The sequence below is a fragment of the Sciurus carolinensis genome, unplaced genomic scaffold, assembly GCF_902686445.1.
Source record: "Sciurus carolinensis unplaced genomic scaffold, mSciCar1.2, whole genome shotgun sequence".
Lineage (NCBI taxonomy): Eukaryota > Metazoa > Chordata > Mammalia > Rodentia > Sciuridae > Sciurus > Sciurus carolinensis.
Window position 1 is genome coordinate 1,709,194 of NW_025920137.1, and position 22,200 is coordinate 1,731,393.

General features: G+C 33.5%; 1 protein-coding gene across 1 annotated transcript in view; it reads right to left on the reverse strand.

Moving 5' to 3' along the window:
- Positions 1-22,200, reverse strand: part of LOC124974205 (intraflagellar transport protein 88 homolog) — a 96,149-nt gene that overhangs the window by 61,964 nt on the left and 11,985 nt on the right. The window contains 3 exon segments of the mRNA XM_047537650.1: positions 10,392-10,478; positions 19,077-19,147; positions 20,849-21,080. Of these exon segments, the coding sequence (XP_047393606.1) occupies positions 10,392-10,478; positions 19,077-19,147; positions 20,849-21,080 (390 nt within the window).

Consider the following 22,200-nt stretch of genomic DNA (forward strand, 5'->3'; position numbering starts at 1 on the left):
ATCTGACCTGAGGTTCCTATGTACACATATGAATACACCACAGTGAATATGAACATCATATATAGCCACAAGACTGATCATAATTAGAACAAGATATATTCCATTTTTGCTTAAATATATCAAAATAGATTCTACTGTCATGTATAACTAAATGGGACAAAAAATTCATAGATACTTGTTGGGTCCATTTTATTTACACTATGATTTAAACGTAGCTCAGTTTTCACAGCTAAAATCAGGATTGATTTTGTAACTGAAAGTTAAATGTGATCATGTACACTATCATGTTTCATATTATCATAATAAATTTGGAATAAAAACCATGGCAAACTGTGGGTACTGGATTTTGATAAAGCAGAGTTGGTAATAAAAAAAACCAAATATGAAGGTGATTGTCAAAATTGGATTTTGTCATGAGCATGTATCTGTAACATTCCTAAGGGCAATATATATAAAATGTCAGGTGTTGCTGGATGCGGTGGTGCACACCTGAAATCCCAGTGACTCAGGAGGCTGAGGCAGGAGGATCGAGAGTTCAAAGCCAGTCTTGGCAACTCAGTGAGACCCTGTCTCTAATAAAAACACTAAAAAGGAGAATGTGGCTCAGTGGTTAAGTGCCCATGGAGTCAACTCCAAGTACCACAAAAAAACAAAACAAAACAAACAAACAAAAAACTAAAAACAAACAAACAAAAAAAGACTGGTATCTTCTTTATGCTCCAAAAAAAATAAATAAACAAACATGAAAATACATCAGTCATCAGTGAAATGCAAATTAAAACCCAAAATGAAATGTACTGGGATGGTTGGCTAAAATGAAAAACCACAAAATACACCACACACTAGGAAGCAACAAGAATTTTTGTAATTGCTTGGAGGAGTGTAAATAGGTATAAAGTCAATGAAAAATTGGTTAGCAGTATCCATTAAAGCTGAACATATACATAAACCTAGTATTACATCATTCCATCATAAGTATATGCCCAACAGAAAAAAGGCACCATCTATCAAGCAGCATGCACAATTGTACAATAATATTGATAGAAGCATATTTTATAGATTAAAAGTGCAAATTGCCATAATGTCCCTTAAAATTAAAATGAATAAACTGCAATATATTAACATTGTGAACCATGATACAGCAATGAACAAACCACAGCTGCATACAAGGATGAGTATGTAACTCACAACAAAGTAAAGGAAGACATGAAAAATATGTACAGTAAGATTCCATATATATAATATTTTTTAAAACTGACAAAATCAAATAATGGTGTCAGTTATGCCTGCTTAGATGGTTAAAATATGAAGAAAAGAAAGGAAGTAATTAACACTGAAATTGGGACAGTGTTACCCTTCCGAATGGGAAGTGCAGTGACCCAAATCAGGATCTTCCAGGTACTGACAATGTTCTATCTTTAAATTTTATTTATTAAGCTATGCAGTGCTCACACAGGTGTTTGTTTTGTGATACATCACTGAGCTGATGTTACTGTGTGGGTTAGTCAGCTTTTTGTTTCTATGACCTGACCAGAACAACCAAAAGGAAGAAAAGTTTATTTTGTCTCATGGTTTCAGAAGTTTAGTTCATGGTAGGCAAGTTTCATTGTTCTGGGCTGGAAGTAGGCTGAAATCCTGAGAGAGGATGGCTGCTCAGCTCATTATAGCCAAGAAGTAAGAAAGGGTGGAGAATAGGCCACAGGGAAGAAGCACCATTCCAAAGTATGCCCCCAGTGACCTACCTCCTCTAGCCATGCTCCTACCTGCCTAGAGTTACCACTCAGACCACTCAACTAGGATGGACTGATTAGGTTGCTGTGCTCATAATCTAATTTTGTACCTTTGAATATTACTGCATGAACACAGGAGCTTTTGGGGGATAGCTCGTATCTAAACCACACACTGTTTTATATGATTTTTTCTTTAAGACAGAATCCCACCATGTTGCACAGGCTCAAGTGATTTCTCCTAAGCCTCCTGAGTACCTGGGACTATGATAAGTATATGCCACTACATTCATCTATTTTGTACAATTTTTTATGTGCTTTATATTTCACCAAAAAAGGTTTAAACTATATGAAAATAAATTAACAGGAATATAGTAAGAATGCCAGAAAATTTATAGTGAAAATCACAAATAATTTCAGGACTGACTTTTCCCCTCTGTTTTTCAATAAAACAGTTGAATTTCAATGAGTTTCCAAACCTGGCAGCACATTAGAGCTACCTGGAAAGCACTGCAAAAGACAGATCTTTCTGTCCCATTCAAGACTGAATTTTTACTTTTAATGATCTCTTTAGTTAATTGCATTCCAAAATTATTGACACTGTACAGAGTACTATTCATGTGTTTGATATACATCACAGAACCCATAGGAGGCTTTAGAAATACTTATTCTTGAGTCTTAACACCTGAATTGTCTGATTTAATTAATCTAGACTACAGTCTAGATCTTGAGAATTTTTTGAATCCTCTGATGATTTTAATATACAACCAAGGGTGGCATCACTGGTAAAGAGAGTAGTGCATGTATCAGAATCACCAGATAGGGAATTGCTAAAAATGCAAATGCTCACTCCTGATTTCAGAACCCTGACTATGGTGGGAAGAGAACTGGAGAGCTTGATAATCTCTACTTTTTGTTTGTTTGTTCTGTGGATAGAATCTAGGGCCTTGCCCTTGCTGATCGTGTACTACCTGTACTTTTAAAAAGTAACCAGAGCATTGTCAATGAATACAAAGTTTAATAAGACTGACCTAAACTATCTGTCCTTATTAGTCAAGTCTACATTTCTCAGCTACAAAAAGGCAATGATTATGCTTATTTCCCTGAGATAAAGTATAAAAGAATACTAATAAACAATCCAAAAGTAGAGTTATGGTCATTAAATTAAGCTGAATAAAAATATTTGATGGAACTTGATATCAAGCTTGTTTATGTGTTCATTATAAACTGGCCTAGACAAATCACTTATAAACACACATTAAAAAGTTAGTGCACCACAATCAAGTGGGGTTCATCCCAGGGATACAAGGTTGGTTCACCATATGGAAATCAATAAATGTAATTTACACATCAATAGACTTAAAAGTTAAGAATCATATGATCATTTCAATGAATGCAGAAAAAGCATTTGATAAATATAGCACCACTTCATGCTCAAAACACTAGAAAAAACAGGGATAGTAGGAGCATACCTCAGCATTGTAAAAGCTATCTATGCTAAGTCCAAGGCCAACATCATTGTAAATGGAGAAAAACTGAAAGCATTCCCTCTAAAAACTGGAACAAGTCTTTCACCACTTCCATTCAACATTGTCCTGGAAACTCCAGCCATAGTAACTAGACGAATCAAAGAAATTAAAAGCATACAAATAGGAAAAGAAGAACTCAAACTATCACTATTTGCCAACATTATTTTATATTCAGAGGATCCAAAAAACTCCACCAGAAAACTTCTAGAACTCATAAATGAATTCAATAAAGTAGCAGGATATAAAATCAACACTCATAAATCTAATGCATTTCTATTCATAAGTGATGAATCCTCTGAAAGAGAAATTAGGAAAACCACTCCATTCACAATAAACTCAAAACACAAATAAAATACTTGGAAAGCAAACTAACAAAAGAGGTGAAAGACCTCTACAATGAAAACTACAGAACACTAAAGAAAGAAATTAAAGAAAATCTTAGAAGATGGAAAGATCTCCCATGCTCTTGGATAGGCAGAATTAATGTCAAAATGGTCATACTATCAAAAGTACTATACAGATTCAATGCAATCCCAATTAAAATCCTAATGATGTACCTCATAGAAATAGAGAAAGCAATCATGAAATTCATTTGGTAGAATAAGAGACCCAGAATAGGCAAAGTAATCCTTAGTAGGAAGAGTGAAGCAGGAGATATCACAATACCAGACACTAAACTATACTACAGAGCAAGAGTTACAAAAGTGGCATGGTATTTGGCAACAAAACACATACGTAGACCAATGGTAGAGAGTAGAGGACATAGAGACAAATCCACATATTTATACAGTTACCTCATACTTGACAAAGTTGCCCAAAACATACAAAAAGATAGCCTCTTCAACAAATGGTGCTGGGAAAACTGGAAATCCATATGCAGCAAGATGAAATTAAACCCCTATCTCTCACCCTGCACAAAACTCAACTCAAAGATGATCAAGGACCTAGGAATTAGACGCTGCACCAAACAGAAGAAAAAGTAGGCCCAAATCTTCATTGTGTCAACTTAGGACCGACTTCCTTAACAAGACTCTCAAAGTGCAAGAAATAAAAATAAGAATGAATAAATGGGTTGGATTCAAACTAAAAAACTTTTTCTCAGTAAAGGAAACAATCAATAACATGGAGAAACCTACAGAGTGGGAGAATATCTTTACCACACACACTTCAGATAGAGCACTAATCTCCAGAATTTATAAAGAACTCAAAAAATTTAACACCAAAAATGCAAATAACACAATCAATAAATGGGCTAAGGAACTGAGCAGACACTTCACAGAAGATATACAAGCAATCAACAAATGTATGAAAAAACGTTCAACATCTCTAGTAATTAGAGAAATGTAAATCAAAACTACCCGAAGATTTCATCTCACTCCAATTAGACTGGCTATTATTAAGAATACAAACAACATCAGGAGTTGGTGAGGAAGTGAGGTGGGTTTGCAAATGGGTGTAGTCACTCTGTAAAGCAGTATGGAGATTCCTCGAAAACTTGGAATGGAACCACCATTTGACCCAGCTATTCCAATCCTTGGCCTATACTCAAAGGACTTAAAATCAGCATACTACAGGGACCAACCACATCAATATTTACAGCAACTCAATTCACAATAGCTAGATTATGGAACCAACCTAGATGCCCTTCAATAGATGAATGGATAAACTGTGGTATATATATACATATACAATTAAATATTAGTCATAAAGAAGAAGAAAATTATGGCATTTGCAAGTAAATGAATGGAACTGGAGAATATCATGCTAAGTAAGATAAGCCAGTCCCAAAAAACCAAAGCCTAAACATCTTCTCTGATAAGTGGATGATGATACATAACAGGTGGGGAGTGTAATGGAAGAATGGAGGGACATTGAATTTTGTAGAGGGAAATGAAGGGAGGGGAAGAGGTGGGTGAAGGAAAGATGGTAGAATGAGATAAACATCATTACCCTATGTACACATATGATTGCACGTATCATGTGACTTGACATCGTGTACAACCAGAGAAATGAAAAATTGTACTCCATTTGTGTATAATGAATCAAAACGCATTCTGCTGTCATGTATAATTAAATAGAACAAACAATAAAAAAAGAGAAAATTAAATTAATGACCTTGACTTTAGAAAATGCATATAAAATTTCTGGCTTTAAAATTAATTTATTAATATCAGTCAGATTTTGAAAGCTGCATATTTCAACAGGCGGAAACAGTCAACAGTCAGTAAAACATAAGCAACCAGTTTTTTAATAGTCCTATTAACATGATAAAAAATTTATGTCAATGTGGTGGTGCAACCCTATAGTCCCAGCTAATTGTGAGGTTGAAGCAGAATCGCTTAAGACTAGGAGTTTGGAGACATTCAGGGCAACGTAGACCTGTTCTTGAAAAACAATTAAAAAAAAAAAAATGGAAACCAACTTCCAAAAGCCAGATCCAAATAAAGAGAAAATAATCTTTCAACTTCAAAACTGCTTCTCTTTTATTGAATAATTTTAAAATATAAAAAATGGAACTGCCAAATAGGCTGAATTAAATAGAAGATTCTATACTGGTTTTTTTCTTATTGAGAAAATGTAATTTGATAATTATCTAAACAGAAGAGAAATCAAATGGTTTAATTTAAATCTTTTGCTTGTTTAATTTCAAATCTTAAAAGTTCTTCAAACATCAAACAGATGTTATTTATGTCTTAAAATGTTTATTCCTTAATCTTCTGCAATTTAGATGAAAAAAGCAGACAAGGAGAATGTAAGATACTTACAATCATTATATTATGAAATGTTTTTCCACATGTATTCTTTATCCTCAGTCAGAAGCTCTGATGTTGCCTACAAAGAGCACTATCTAGTAATTTAAAACACATATCTGCTTAAAAATTAAATATGTATGCTCTTGTAAATATTAAGATGATTCAGTTTACACTTTGTAAAACAAATAATGTTTACTATTCAGCATAAAGATATGACAAAGAACAGAATTAATTTATTGTGAGATGGTTGTCCCCAAATCAAGGAGATCTCAGATGACTATCAAATTTGGTGTGTGCAAAAATGGATCTAGCTATTCCCCTTTTACCATAGTTGGTGAAAATGCATGTGGAGTTCTGCATACAGATACAGAGACATATTTTAAGGGACTCATTTATAAACTAGGTGGACAGTCAACCAGTCAGGCAGAAAACCAATCATTCTAGAAAAACATCCTATCTGAAATGGGTAAAGGAATTGGAACTGCTTATCCAGAAAGAGCAAAGATTTAGAAGAAAGCTCTCCACCACAATTAACAACTGGCAATACCATGACTCAAAAGGGGAGTAGACATAGGCATTCATGTCTCACTTCTCCCCGGACTCTCATTTAAAATGACAGGAAAAGAAATAAAAATGGTGGAACTCTACAACCAAACATCATGGCAGGAAGGGGACATGAGCAAATACAATTTCTAGAAGAATAAAAAAAAGGATAAAGGTGTGTTGACACGTAAAGCAGAAAAAAGGAAGTTAGTTACACTTTGAAAGGTTCCCCAGAAGTGTGTTGACTGCCCCCACAGATTTGAGGTGAGGTGAGGTTGTTCATTCAGGGAATAACTCACAAAAGCCCTAGTGACTAGGATCAGGCTGACCACAGGTCTGTTACAGAATTACTGATCAGTCCATTCATATGTGTGATGAAGCCTACAGACTGCCCTTCACACTCCACAACAACAAAGGAACAACCAGAAAAAAGAAGGTGTGCTTGGAAATATTGAGCAATATGTAAAAAAAATTTTTAAAAAGTAAAAATAAAATAATTAAATGGGAGAATTGAATGAGAAAGTGAAGGGAGTCTCCCAGAAGCAAAGAAAAACAGAAATGGAAAATACTGTATCAGAGAAGTAAGTGACAAGAACTTCTAAAATCCAATTAATAGAAATTCATAACTGGAGAAGGAAGTAAATTATAAAATAATTTGATATAAAATGATATGATATTATTTTCTCAAGTTGAAATATAAGACTACAGAGGAGTCGTGGAATGCTTAGGAGAGAGAAAGACAAACTTAAAATGTGGTCATATAATTTCAAAATAACAAAGAGAAAGTTATAAAAAAACTTCAGGAAAAAAATGGAAGGACTGTATAGAGGGAAAAGAGGGGTGGGAGGGGTGGGGGAAGGGAAAAAATAACAGAATGAATCAAACAACATTACCCTATGTAAATTTATGATTACACAAATGGTATGCCTTTACGCCATGTACAAACAGAGAAACAACATGTATCCCATTTGTTTACAATAATAAAAAAAAATGCAGATCACATACAAATAACAAGGATGAGACCAACATTAGTCAGCAACAACACTAGTTAACAAATGGGCCAATGTTTTTAAAGTTCTGAAAGAAGATATGCAAGTTATAACCTGATCTATCAAGAATGATGACAGAATTAGACTCACACTGAAAGACATTAAGGGGTTAATTGGGGATGAAATCAAGGGAAGAAAATAAAGTTGTTAAATGAGAAGGAGGATCCAGACCAGAAAAGGAAATGGAGGCAAGCACCAAGACAACATTTAACACCAAGCCAAGACAACAACCATCTTGTGGAAACTGGAGTAGAGAGAGATTCTGGGAAGGAAAACTCCAAGAAAAAGCAGAGTCTACGACAGGAGCAAAGAATGCAAAAGAAAGACATGCGATGGAAACACAGTAAACACAAATGTCCTGGGCCAAATGAAAGCTGTCAGTGCACGCGAAAACAGGAAGATCATGGATTCCTAGGAATAGAATAGATTCCAAGGGATAAATAACATGGGTAAGAATCTGAAAGATGACGAAGGTATAACAAAGAAAGGTTATGTTCATCCTATCACAAGAACTATGAACAGTAATTAGAAAATTAAAGCCATAATTTTTCCATACTGACCTGATATTTTAACCACATACAGAGATCAGAGATTCACTCTGTATTAGATCCTTTATGAGAGGCAAATTTAAATTCAATATGAAATAATGTTATAAGCCTTTATTAAAGATGTCAGAAAATAAACCAAATGAATTAAACACCATAAGAATCTAAGCAGAAATTAAATGATCACCTGTATGAGATGCTATAAAAGTTATTCTCATACTGCCTAGAAGAAGAAAGCAAATTCAGCCACATGCTCATTCAACAAATGACCTAAGGGTTCCTAAATCTAAAACACTTCACTACTCACTGGGAAATATATTATTATAAGAGGAAATTTTTTTTTACAAGTAATTTTAGGCCTTTTAATAGATTTTGTTAGTTAAGCACACACTTGGGAAATGTTTCGCCTTACCAATAACACCAAAGCAAGCTATCATGTTTGACATATCATCAATTTGGCTTACCAGACTTGCCAAAAATATGAGGGAGGGAAGGAAAGAAAATATTGACCTTAGTAAGTAATTATGAATTTTTATGAAGTATTTTGACAAAATATATCAAGGGTCAAAAGCAATTTTTTTAACCCTGATTGCAACATTCTTAAGGGACATTGCCAAAATTAGAGCATGTTCAAGCAAAGAAGTGGGCTTCTAAAATCTGAAAACAAGCAGTCTTCAGCTGGCTATGACCACATAAACTTAGCAAACAGTATATTAGATTACAAATTCTATGTTTCATAAAGATTTATTTCTCATCAAAACAATGAAATTGAGCAAGAAGATTATTCTCATCAACTATACAACATGAACAAATAATGGAATTTCCAACTTCACATTCTTGACCAAAAGGTGACTTTAATTATTTATTAAAAATGAAAATGTGAGCCGGGCATGGTGGCACAAACCTATAATCCCCCCCCAGTTCAGGAGGCTAAGGCAGGATGATCAAGAGTTAAAACCAGCTTTAGCAACTCACTGAGGACCTAAGCAAGTTACAAGACCCTATTTCTACGTAAAATATTTTTTAAAAGAGCTAGGTAGGGATTTGGTTTGGTGGTTGAGTGCCCTTGGGTTCAATCTCTGGGACCATAAAAAAAAAAAGAAAAAGTGGGTAAACTCCATTCTACTCTTGTCCAGGCCTTGAAAAATGTTCATGGTGAGTCTCTTGGTGGCATAAAGGAGGTTTTGGGGGGAATGAGGTTAACTAGCAGGCTGACATTTTGGTGGGGGGGGAGTTTTAATTATTTTTCTTCTAGGGGTCTTCTTTTGTAATTTTCATTTCTAAAAAAAACAGTGTTTAAAGTACACAAAATTTTAACATATTTACAAAATATAAAGTAAATTTTCTTTTTTTTGTACTTAAAATTATTTTATTTATTAAGATATGAGAGGCTTCTACATAAATGCACTGAAATAAATGCTATTAATTTCTTGTACCTTTTATTTTTTGCTTCTCATGGAAATGTTTGTACTTTTTTATCATTGTCTTTTATAAAAAATAATTTTCTAAAGAAAAAAATTGTTACAACTAATAAATAAAGTTGTTAAAGTTAGTTCAGTAAAGTTCTAGAATAGAGAATTTATATACAATTATCAGTTGCATTTCTATATTATAACAATGAACTATCCAAAAAGAAAATTAAGAAAAATATAATATTTATAGTAGCATTCAAAGGACATAGGAATAAAATTTAACCAAGGAAGGGTAAAAGATCTATACATTGAAAATTATAACACACTGATGGAAAAATTAGATTAGTAACAAATAAATGAAAAACATATCACGTTAACAGGAAAAAATAATATCATCAAGTGTCTATAATACTTAAAGGGGTCTTCAGATGTCAATGCAATACCTATCAAAATTCTAAGGCTAGGAAATGATGATCTTTTCAGATGTGAGAGCTATTACTCAGGATGAAAAATTCACTACTAACAAAGTAGAAAAAAGGAAAAAAGATAAAAAGAAAGAAGGCAAAGGCTGGAATTTATACAATGGAAACTATCCTAACAAATGGTAGTGCATTTGCCCTAAATTCACTTAATTTGTGAAATAATATGAGCAATGAAAAAACTTCAGAACTTTTACAATATCCTACATAAACCCTAATACTATAGTTTCATAGGTATAAAGCAATACTTATAATCATTATTTACTTTTCTAATAATATTAATTTTAAATCAATAAGAGTATGATCATGAAAACACCATATTCAAGAAATTTTATTGTATTCAAAATCTCTTACCAATCATAACCTACAGCAAAAGATGTTTCAATTACAGGATCAATGAGTTTTGCAGCAGTCATGATGTATTTTTCTGCCATGGCTTTCCTATATCAAACAAACAAAACTTTTTTTAGAAATATGACGCATAAATAATTTAGGTTTAGTTCTTAAAATTTAAGTGTGAACATCTGTCAAAGCTAACATACCACATAAGCTTATTAAGTGATGGACAACTACACAAGAAATATGCTTGAAAGTCAGGTTAAAAACCACAATTTGAAAACATGACAAGCAACATGACTGCCTTCTGGGTTGACAATGTTTATTCCATTTTCTGCTTGATGATGCCTTCTGACAAACTAAAGAAACAAAGAGACACTACAGAGACACAGGCTCTGCTACACAACTTACACAACCTACATGGTGGACATAAAAACAGAGTGAAAATGACCACTGAAGAAACAGTGTGCAGTGAACAGCAAAAATGAACTACTACATGTTGCTTTGAATGTATACGCACTTGTATGTGTATGTGCATATGTGTACATATATAAAATTGTACATTGTCACCAATACTGGAAAATGCCAAACTATATTTCAAAATGGACATGCCAATTTAGAGTGGTGGATGAGCATTCCCTTTTTCTTGGATTTATAAACACAGCAGTTTTTAAAATAGACTTAAAATGTACATAACTATTTTATAATCTTCATACTTATTAAACTGTATTGATGTGAAAACAATATTTTTCCATATCATTAAACATTAATTCTGTATTTTTTTTCTTTTCATTGAACATTTTATTTTAACACTCATAGATTCGCATTTATAAAAAAGTAATAGGGATACCCTCTGTACCCTTTACCCAGTTTCTCCAAGGGTGATGGTATAATATCACAACCAACATTCTAGCATTGATAGTGAAGATATGGAATAGCTCCATTATGTTTTCATTCCCTCATGTTACCTATCACTAATCTGATCTCCATTTCTCTAATATATATAATCTTTGAAAAAGGCTGTTTTCATAAGATGATTTTCTTCAGATCCATCCAAATTATTGCCATATTCATTCCTTTCCATTGTTGAATAATATTTCATGTTATGTATCAACTGATGCAGAAAAGGCGTTAGGGTTAGGGTTAGGTTTAGGGTTAGGGATAAGGAGGGTGGTGAGAATGGAGGAAAGAAGGACTGTATAGAGGGAAAAGAGGGGTGGGAGGGGTGGGGGGGAAGGGAAAAAATAATGAATCAAACATCATTGCCCTCTGTAAATTTATGATTACACAAATGGTATGTCTTGACTCCATGTACAAAGAGAGAAACAACATGTATCCCATTGGTATACAATAATAAAAAAAATACATGAAAAAAAAAGAAAAACATCCATACCTATTCATCAAAGAAACTTCAGGAAAATAGGGAGAATTTTTTCAATTTGATTGAACCATAAGCTTTTTTCCTTTAACTGGTTAATATGATTGCTTTTTTTTATGAACCAGGCTTGCATCCTTAGAATAAACCCTACTTTTAATTTTTAAAAATGTATTCCTGAGGGGGACTGGGGTTGTGACTCAGTGGCAGAACACTTGCCTAACGTGTGTGAGGCACGGGGTTCAATCCTCAGTCCCATGAATTAATAAAATAAAGATCCATCAATAACCAAAATATTTGTATCTATCTATCTATCTATCTATAAAATTTTAAAATGTATTCCTGAATTCTTTTTTTAAAACAGCTCTAGAAAGATATAATCCACACATCAATTTACCAATATCAAGTCTACAATTCTGTAATTTAAGTGTATTCACAGATTTGTGTAACAACCACCCTAACAAATTTTAGAACATTTTCACAACCTTAAAAAGAAACTCAGTACCCATTAGCAGACACTCCTCTGTGTCTATCAATCATTGATCCACTTTCTATCTTTATAGATTTACCTAGTCTTTTTTTGTCTATTTTTTCCACTTAACCATATTTTCAAGGCTCATCTGTATACTGCATGTATTCCACTGTATGACTAGACCATATTTTACTTATAAATTCATGAGTTATTAGACATTTGGATTATTTCCACTTTTGGATACTATGAATACTGTTACTATAAACATCTGTGTACAAAGTGTTATGTGAACCTATGTTCTAACTTCTCTGGGTTATCTACATAGGACTAAAATTGTTGGTCACATGGTAAGTTTATGTATAAGCTTTTGAGGAACTTCTAGTCTGTCTTCCAAAAAGCTACTGAACCATTTTATATTCTCACTATCAGCATAGAAGGGGGGTGGCAATTTGTTCACATTCTCACTAACATTTATTATCCATCTTTTTATTATAGTCTAATATGAGTGAGTGTGAAGTGGTATTTCATTGTAGTTCTGAGTTGCTTTCCCTAATAGCTACTGAAGTTCAGCATCTTTTCCTGTGTTTATTGGGTATTAGCATCATTTCGAAGAAATATTTATTCAGATCCTTTGTGGGAAGCCATCCTTATCTAGCAGAATCAGACAGTTCCCTGTCTAGTTCCCCTAAGAGAATGGCTCCCCTCACTCCACCCTATCCTGTCCATCACAGAAGAAGGTCTTCCAGGTCTTGGACCTCCTCACCTGTGTGTCCATAATAAAAGAGAGTTGTTAGAGGCCAGAGCTGGAGGCCAGACCCGTCATCCCCCATCTCATTTATAAAAAGAGTGTTGGCTCTTGTGTATTTACTGAGTAGTTAAGTTTATGGTAACTGATTGATAAACAGCCAACATCATCCTCCAGCAGTTAACCCTTTTCTCATCCATGCAGGATGTGGCTGAGAGACCCCACAATCCTTTGCAAATTTTTTTGAACTCCCCAAACCTCAACTACTTGTTTAATACTATCAATAGGTTTTTGGATGGGAAAATACAGAATAAACAGTTACATTTTATGATTACTTCAAACATATGCACTGTAAAGACAACTGGTAGAAAGTTAGTTTTGAGATAAGACTCAAGTCAACATTTATAACCAGAATTATATGTAATATCTATACCTAACATTTGCACATTTTAAATTAGATTATTAGACCATTTTTCACTGAGTTAAAAGGTTAATTATATAGTCTAGAAATGTTCCTTCTTAGACATTTGATTTGCAAGTATTTTCTTTCATTTGGTGGGTTATATTTTTACTGTCGATAGTGTTGTTTGAAGGACATACATTTTCTATTTTGATGATATAACTTTTTTCATCACTTGTGTTTGGTGTCATATCTAGGAAATCGCTGTCTAATACAAGGGTAATATTTAATTTCAGGTGTTTTTATATGAATTTTATAGTTTCAGCTCTCACATTTGGATCTTTGGTTCATTCTGAGGTACTTTTTGTATATGATGTGTAAGAAAAGTTCAGCTTCATTCTTTTGCATGAAGATATCCAATTTTATCAAGACCATTTGCTGAAAAGATTGTACTTTCCCCATTACACTGTCCTAGTGACTGCACTACTATAAATGCAAGGGTTTATTTCTAGACTCCCAATTCCATTCTGATTTATATTTCTTTTTTAAAATATTCTTTTAGTTGTTGATGGATCTTTTATTTATTTATTTATATGAGATGCTGAGAATCAAACCCAGTGCCTCACACATGCTAGGCAAGCACTCTCAGAGCCACAACCCCAGCCCTGCTGATTTGTATTTCTATCTTTATGCTAGTACCACAATGTCTTGATTGGTGTATCTTTATAATTTGAGTCTTCCAATTTTAATTTTCTTTTCCAACACTGTTTGGGCTACTCTGGGTCCCTTAAATTTCCACAGGAATTTTAGGATCAACTCATCACTTTCTTCAATAACACAGTTAGGATTTTGATATGGATTGCATTGAATATGCAAATAAATTTGGGGAATATCACTATTTTAATAATATTGAGTGTATATCCAAAACGTTCAATGTCATTTAGCTGCTTTCAACAATGTTTTATAGTTTTTCGGAGTGCAAATTTTGTATTTCTTTTGTTAAATTTAATTCTTAATAAATTTTATGTTATTGTAAATGCAACTGTTAATTTTGTCTTTTGGATAGCTCATTGGTAAATATAGTATATTTTTATACTGCATTTCTGACTTTTGTGCATTGAGTGTTTCCTCTGCAACCTTCTTGAACTCATTTATTAGTAATTTTTTGGTGAACTTCTTGGGTTTTTTCAATATACAAGATCATGTCACTTGCAAATAGTTTTACTTGTTCTGGTTAAATTTGAATTATTTTATTTTATTTGCCTAATTACTAAAGCTAGAACTTCCAATAATGTTGAATAGAATTGGTGAAAGTGGATAGCCTTATGTTGTTCCTGATCTTAGGTGGAAAATATTCAGATTTTCACTATTAAATATGATCCAGCTGTGGGTTTTTCATAGACTCACTTTATCAGATTGAGGAACTTCCTTTCTACTTGTAGCTTTTTAAGTTTTTTGTTTGTTTGGGTTTTTTTGTAATCATGAAAGAATTTTGGATTTTGAACAATTTTTTTTCTATTGAGATGATCCTGTGTTTTTTGCCCTTTAATTAATGTCCTGTATTATATTAGTTGATTTTCAAATCTTGAGCTAATCTTGTATTCGTGGGATAAACCTGATTTGATTATAGTATACAGTTTTTATGTTTTGTTAATATTTTGGTTTGCTAGTATTTTCTTGAGGATTTTTGCATCTACAGTCGCTGGGGTTTTCTTTTTTGATAAGTGTCTTTGTCTGATTTCAGTAGCAGGATAACCCTAATTTCATAAAATATATTTTTTTCTGGAAGAAATTGGGTAGGATTAATGTGAATTCTTCTTTGAAGGTTTGCTAGAATTCTCTAGTAAGATCATTTGGGCCTGGAGTTTGCTTTTTCTGGAATTTTAAAATTATAAATTCAATTTCTTAATATGTAGAGATATTTAAATAATCTATTTCATATGAGTTAAGAGTTTTTCAAGAAAGCAATCCATCTCATCTCACTTGCTATTATTCTTTTGATGTCCGCAGGATCTGTAGTGATGTTTGTTTTATTCTCATTATTGGTAATTTTTGTCTTCTCTCTTTTTGAAGAGTTTGCCAATTTTATTTATTATCTTTTCAAAAAAACCAGTTCTATTTCATTGATATTTTCTATTGTTACTGTTTTCAATATCAATTGTAAACATTCCTCTGTAAGTTTTTTTTTTTTTTCTTTCCCTACTTCCTTAGGTTGATTTTGCTATTTCTTCTATTCTTGAGTTGGAAGCTTAACTTTTTCACTGCAATTCTAATTGCTTTCCCTCTGTGAGAGAAAGTGGTATTTTTCTACTGCTCCTTTCAAGATTTTTCCTTTTCTTTCTTTTTGTTTTTGTTTTTTTGAGCCAGGTCTGTTTGTGAACTCCCATATACACCCGCAATCCTGTCTCAGTCAAGTAGCTGAGGCTACAGTACCAAGTCCAGCTTAAAATGTTTTTTCTGTCTTTAATTTCCAGTTTAATCCTTGAGTTTATCCTGTTTGGTGTTCACCGAACTTCTTGAATTGTAAGTTTAATTTTCCAGGCAAATTTGGGGTGTTTTCAGTCATTATTTCTTTATTCTCTCTCTTTTCCCTTTCTCCTGAATTCTAGATTCTCATGACAGAAAAGCTAGATCTTTTGTTAGAAGTCCCACAGGTCCCTGGGGTACTGTTCATTTTATTTTTATTGGTTCTTTTTAGTTATACACGATAGTAGGATTCATTTTAATATAATTATACAAGCATGGAATTCATCTTATTCTGATTAGGACCCCATTCTTGTGGATGTACATGATAGTGGGATTCACTGTGTTGTGTTCATACACGAGATTGGAAAATTATGTCAGATTCATTCCACTGTCTCCTTTTCCTGTCCCCATCTCATCCCTTCATTCCCCTTTGCCTACTCTACTGAATTTATTTTCTTCCTTCCCCCCACCCCCATTGTGGGTTAGCTTCCACATATCAGCAAAAACATTCAACCTTTGGCTTTTGGGAACTGACTTATTTCACTTAGTATGACAGTCTTCGGATTCATCATTTACAGGCGAATGTCATAAAGACATTCTTCCTAAAGGGTGAATCACACTCATACAATACTGGTGGAAATGCGAATTGGTGAAACCATTCTCGCAGCCAGTATGGAGATTCCTTAAAATAGGAATGGAACCACCATTTTAACCAGTTCTAGAGATTAGTCATACAATAGTGTGAATGTACCTAACACTTAAGATGATAAATCTTATTATCCATTTTATCACAATTAAAACAAAAAGATTAAGGGCCCTCTATCATATAATGTACTCCTAATTTACTGCATGTTCAATGAATTTAAAATTTTCACAAATGAGATAGGGTTTGAGGAATACAGGAAAAAAAAAAACATGAGTCTTAAAAGAAAAATTGGGGATACATGAGCCACTGGAATGCAAAAACAAGCAACTTTTTTTTCCTTTTTAGGTGCTGGTGATCAAATCCAGGGATGCTTTACCACCAAGATACATCCCTAGTCATTTAAAAAAATAATTTAATTTTTATTTTTGCAGTGCTAGGAATCAAATTCAGGGCCTCATATTGTTAGGCAAACACTCTATCACCAAGCCACATTCCTAGCTCTTAATTTTTTTATTTTGAGACAGAGTCTCACTAAATTTCCTAGATTGACCTTGAACTTGAATTTCTTCAACCTCCTAAGTTACTGGGATCACAGGAGATTTAAACAAGCAACTCTTTTTTAAACTCTTTTTTTTGGGGGGAGCAGGTACCAGGGATTGAACTCAGGGGAACTCAACCACTGAGCCACATCCCCAGCCCTATTTTGTATTTTATTTAGAGACAGGGTCTCACTGAGTTGCTTAGCCCTCTGAGGCTGGCTTTGAATTCACCATCCTCCTGTCTCGGTCTCCTGAACAGCTGGGATTACAGGTGTCCACCACTGTGCCCAGCTTAAACTCTTGATTAAACAAGAACTCTTGATAATGGAGCATGAACCCTTGCCTGCAAATAGTTTTATGATATGAGGGCAATGCCCAAGCACTAAAAAGTATTGGCACAAAACTACATAACTCCATCCTGATCCACCTTTAGTCTAGCTTTTAGTTAAGGTCCCTCTATAAAAATTAATAACCAAGACCAAGGGGTTGCTGCTTCTCATTCTCAAAAGATGGTCCACATTCTCTCTTGAATGTATATTCCCCGCTTTACCACAAAAGGGTCTCACTCTCAAGAGAGCCTACATTCTCCTTCGAATGCATCTCTGCTTTCCTAAATCTTTGTGCCTCTAACAGATGCTTCCTTAAATTATGTTTGTCAAGAACCCCACTCAATCTTAAGTTGAGGTCCTCTTCTCTGGAAACTCCTTGGACTTCCTCCAGTGATAAAATTATACTTGGTAGCAACCAAGTACATGTGATATTGTGATAGAAATATATTTGGTCTTTATCTTGATGCCTGGCAAAAAGCTCTTGGAATTTTCTGAATACAGAAGTGTCTTTTGTTAATCATAATGAACCCCCTTTGACAATACCTGACTTTATGTTAATGAGGTGACTTCCTATTAGCTTACAGAAAGTTTCAAAATGGGGCCTGGTTGCCAGTGAAATGAACCATATGATTGAAGAATTGGAACTTTCAGTCCCACCCCTCAACCTCCAAGAGGGAAGAAGGGCTAGAAATTGAGTTTCATCACCAAAGGCTAATGATATAATCAGTGTTGCCTACATAGCTGAACCTCAGTATAGAAGACCTCCAAGTTGGGGAACACATGAAGGTACTAGGAGGATGGCACATCTGGATAGGACATGAAAGCTCTCATACGTTGCCCTATTCATCTCTTCCATTTGGTTGTTTCTGAGTTGCATTCTTTATAATAAACTGGCAAATAAAAGCAAAGTGTTTTCCTGAGTTCTATAAGCTCTTGCAGTAAATTACTGAACTCAAGGAGGAGTGGAGGGAGTCCCTAATTTATATCCAGTTGATCAGAAGTACAGGAAACCCTGAGCTTGCAACTGGTATCTGTAGTCAGGGGTACAAAGGCAATCTTGTGGCACTGTGGGGCTCGCATAAACTCTGGGTAGTTAGTGTCAGAACTGAATTGCTGAACACTCAATTGGTGTCCAGCAAGTCAGATCATTTGTTCTCAATGTGGGAAAACCCCACATATTTGGTGAATAAAGTACAAAGAGATTGTAGTACCATATTAGAAGAAGGAAAGAATGAAGCAAATATAGATGTTTTCCTCTCAGTCTTGGTACCTAATTGGGAGGCAGAACAAAAATACGTAAGGATATAATTTTTTAAGTAATTGTGATAATGAACCAAATTTCAGTATTGCACCAAAGGCAGAGGGAAAGACAGTTACAGAGAAAGAGTAGGAATAACTAAGTAAGAATATTGGAATGAGACTGAGAACTGAGATTATTTTGAAGGACAAAAGGGAATCCGAAAAGTACTGAAATGTTAAAACATCAGCATGATTTAAGAAATATGTTGAATATAGGGCTGGGGATATAGCTCAGTGGGTAGAGTGTTTGCACTGCAAGCACATAGGCCCTGGTTCAATCCCCAGCACCACCACCACAAAAAAAAAAAAAAAAAAAAAAGAAAAGAAAAAGAAATATATTGAATATAACAAATTTTGTAAGAAACAATAATAATACACATTCAGTCATTTTAGAGACATTAAAACTGCACTATCAAGTACCCAAAATATTACCTTTCACGTTCCATTTGTCTGAGAGGATCATTTTTTATAGCTTCAATCACTAGGTTAGTATGGGGGTCATACTGAAAAAAGAAATTAAAACAAAAAAATTCAGAAGTAAATGCTAAAAACTTGAATTTCTAATCAAAATCCCAACTAACAACTGTATAAAATGGAGTATAAATTAATCTTTCAAAAATATTTTCCCTTATGTAATGCAGAACTTTCTTTTTTCCTTTTCTTACTTTTGATTACCTATCACATTCTCCAATGAGCTTATATATATTTTAAGTAGCTGCTACAAGGGTGAGGCTAGAAGAATAGGAACACACAGAAGCTGTGGTTGTTAGTATAAATATGTGATGTCATAAATTTAAAACTTAAATATATATGCTTTCATGATTATCAACTCCTTAGTATAATTCATATCACTACTTCCAATTAACAATACAGACCAGGGCTCAGAATATAGCTCAATAACAGAGCACTCACTCACCTAGCATGTGTAAGGCCCTGGGTTTAATCCCTAGCACTGCAAAAAAAAATTCTTTTTAATGTGACTTTTCCACAACATAGATTATTTTTTTCAATATGAAAATAATACATAATTAACATTTATCCAGCACTTACTATGTTCCAAGTATGATTTTAAGCATTTTGCAAATTTAATCCTTGTAACTATAAGGTAGGTTATAATTAGTTCCATTTTATACATAAAGGAACTGAGGCACAAGGAAGGAAACTGAAGAATACAGTGGTAGGGCCAGGCATATGGTTTGTGTCTACATTCTCTATTAAATTAAAGATATTATGCCATTTTAATCCATAAATATAGGCAATTTAACATTTTGACTTACATAAAATTTATATATAAAAAATATGGAAAATGTTTTCAAAGTGTTAAAAAAAAAAACCCACTGCCCAGAATATATTTTAGAGTATATTCTTTCAGTTTCTGTTCATTTGTAGGTGTGTATCTGTATTTTTTCACTTAACAGTATATAATATTCCCCTACACCTTTAAAAATAAGACTTTTGAAGAGGACTGTATTATGCTTTACTCTTGAAAAAAGAATTACTTTTTTTAATTGTTGACAGAGTTAGTATAGATTTTTTAGGTTCCTCTGCTTAACAATGATTTTTTTTTTTTTTTGACCAGCAATTGAACCCCAGGGTGCTTAACCACTGTGCCACATTTCTAGCCATCCCCTGCCACTTTTTAATTTTTTTAGTTTGAGACAGCATCTTGCTAAATTACTTAGGGCCTTTCTGAGGTTGGCTTTGAACTTAAGATCCTCCTGCCTCAGCTTCCCTGAGCTACAGGGATTATAGGCGTGTGCCAACATGCTCTGCTTAACAAGGATTTTTTTTTTTTTTTTTTTTTTTTGGTGCTGGGGATTGAACCCAGGGCCTTGTACTTGCAAGGCAAGTAACTCTACCAACTGAGCTATATCTGTAGCCCTCAACAATGATTTTTAAAACATCAAAAGATTTTGGGTTCCACAGTCAAGATATTACTTTTAATGAATGACATTATTTTTTTAATACGATTCTCTTAGTTTTGACTAAAACTGTGCAGTGTATTTTAACCAGAATCTCTAGCCCTATTTCAATTGTCTCATCCCTGATCTAATTTAAATAACAAATTAAATATATCAATAATAAAACACATTAATATAGGTCTGTAAAAAACTCAAAAAGTCATCAATTCTAATTTTCTCACTTCTAAAAACAGGAAAACACAGAGTATGAGATGGCTATATAACTGTCTTTTTCATACTCACACTTGGTGAAATATATTTATCATCTTCATCAATTTCTAATGGAACAGCAATCAATTTCTGGAATGCTTTCTTCATTTTTTCTCGATCTCCAATAGCAAAATAACTAAGAATCAGGTTGAAGCCTGCTTTCAGATTTGGTGCCATGCTCATTATATGCTCAAATGAATTAATGGCATCTGAATATTGACCAGTTTTAATAAATATAACTCCAATGTTCTGCATCATTTTAATCCTAAATAAAAATAAACATAGATTAGCACTAAAAATTTAAATTCCTTAGTGTGGCATTCAAGCCATTCCTTTTTTTCTTTCCAATTTTCTTTCTTTTTTGGTTTTATTAAAGCTTCATTGTAGTATAATACATATACCAAAAAATTTGCTTATGTTAAGGATGTGATGCAATGATTACTTCTATATTTACATTGTTATGGAACCACAACCACATATTTAGGGTAGTCATTTCTACTACCCTAAAAAGAAAATCTGTACCTATTAACAGTCATTCTCTATTCTCACTGCCAGTCCTAGGCAACCATTAATCTACTTTGTTTTTCTAAACATTGTCTATAAGTGGAATCACATGATATGTAATATTCTGTGTTGGCCTTCATTCACTTAGCACAATCCTTCTGTGGTTCCTCCATATTGCAGCAAGTATCAGTACTTCACTCCTTTTGTATTGTCAAATAGTATTCTATAATATGGACATACACCATTTACTTAACCACTGCCAACTTGATAGAGGTTTCAGTTATTTACATTTTTTGGCTATTATGACTAATGCTATTATGTTGTGTACAAATCTTCATTATAACATGAACTTTCATATGTATACCTGACAATGGAATTGCTGGTCATATGGTAAATGTATGTTTAACTTTTAAGAAACTGCCCAAGTATTTTCCAAAGTACCATTTTACATATGTAATACATAAGGTTTCGGATTTCCCAGCAGCTTCATCAGTACTTGCTATTTTCTATAATTTTGAGTAGAGTCATTCTAAAGGATGTGATTTGACCTTACTTCCAACTACTCTGACATGAACCTACTGTTTCAACTAATTTATTCAAAATTAGTTGATCAGATCACAAACACTTATTTCCTAGACTCATCTCATAGTATTCCCTTTATCTGGAATGTTGTCCCTTTTGTCACCTAAGAAACCTATATAAAGTGTATCTCCTTCATAAAGTCATCTTTTTTTAAAAAAAATTGGTACCATAGATTGAATCCAGAGGCATACAACCACTAAGCCATATTCCCAGCCCTTTTTTATATTTTATTTAGAGACAAGGTCTCACTAAGTTGCTTTGGGTCTTGTTAAATTGCTGAGACTGTTTCTGAACTCACA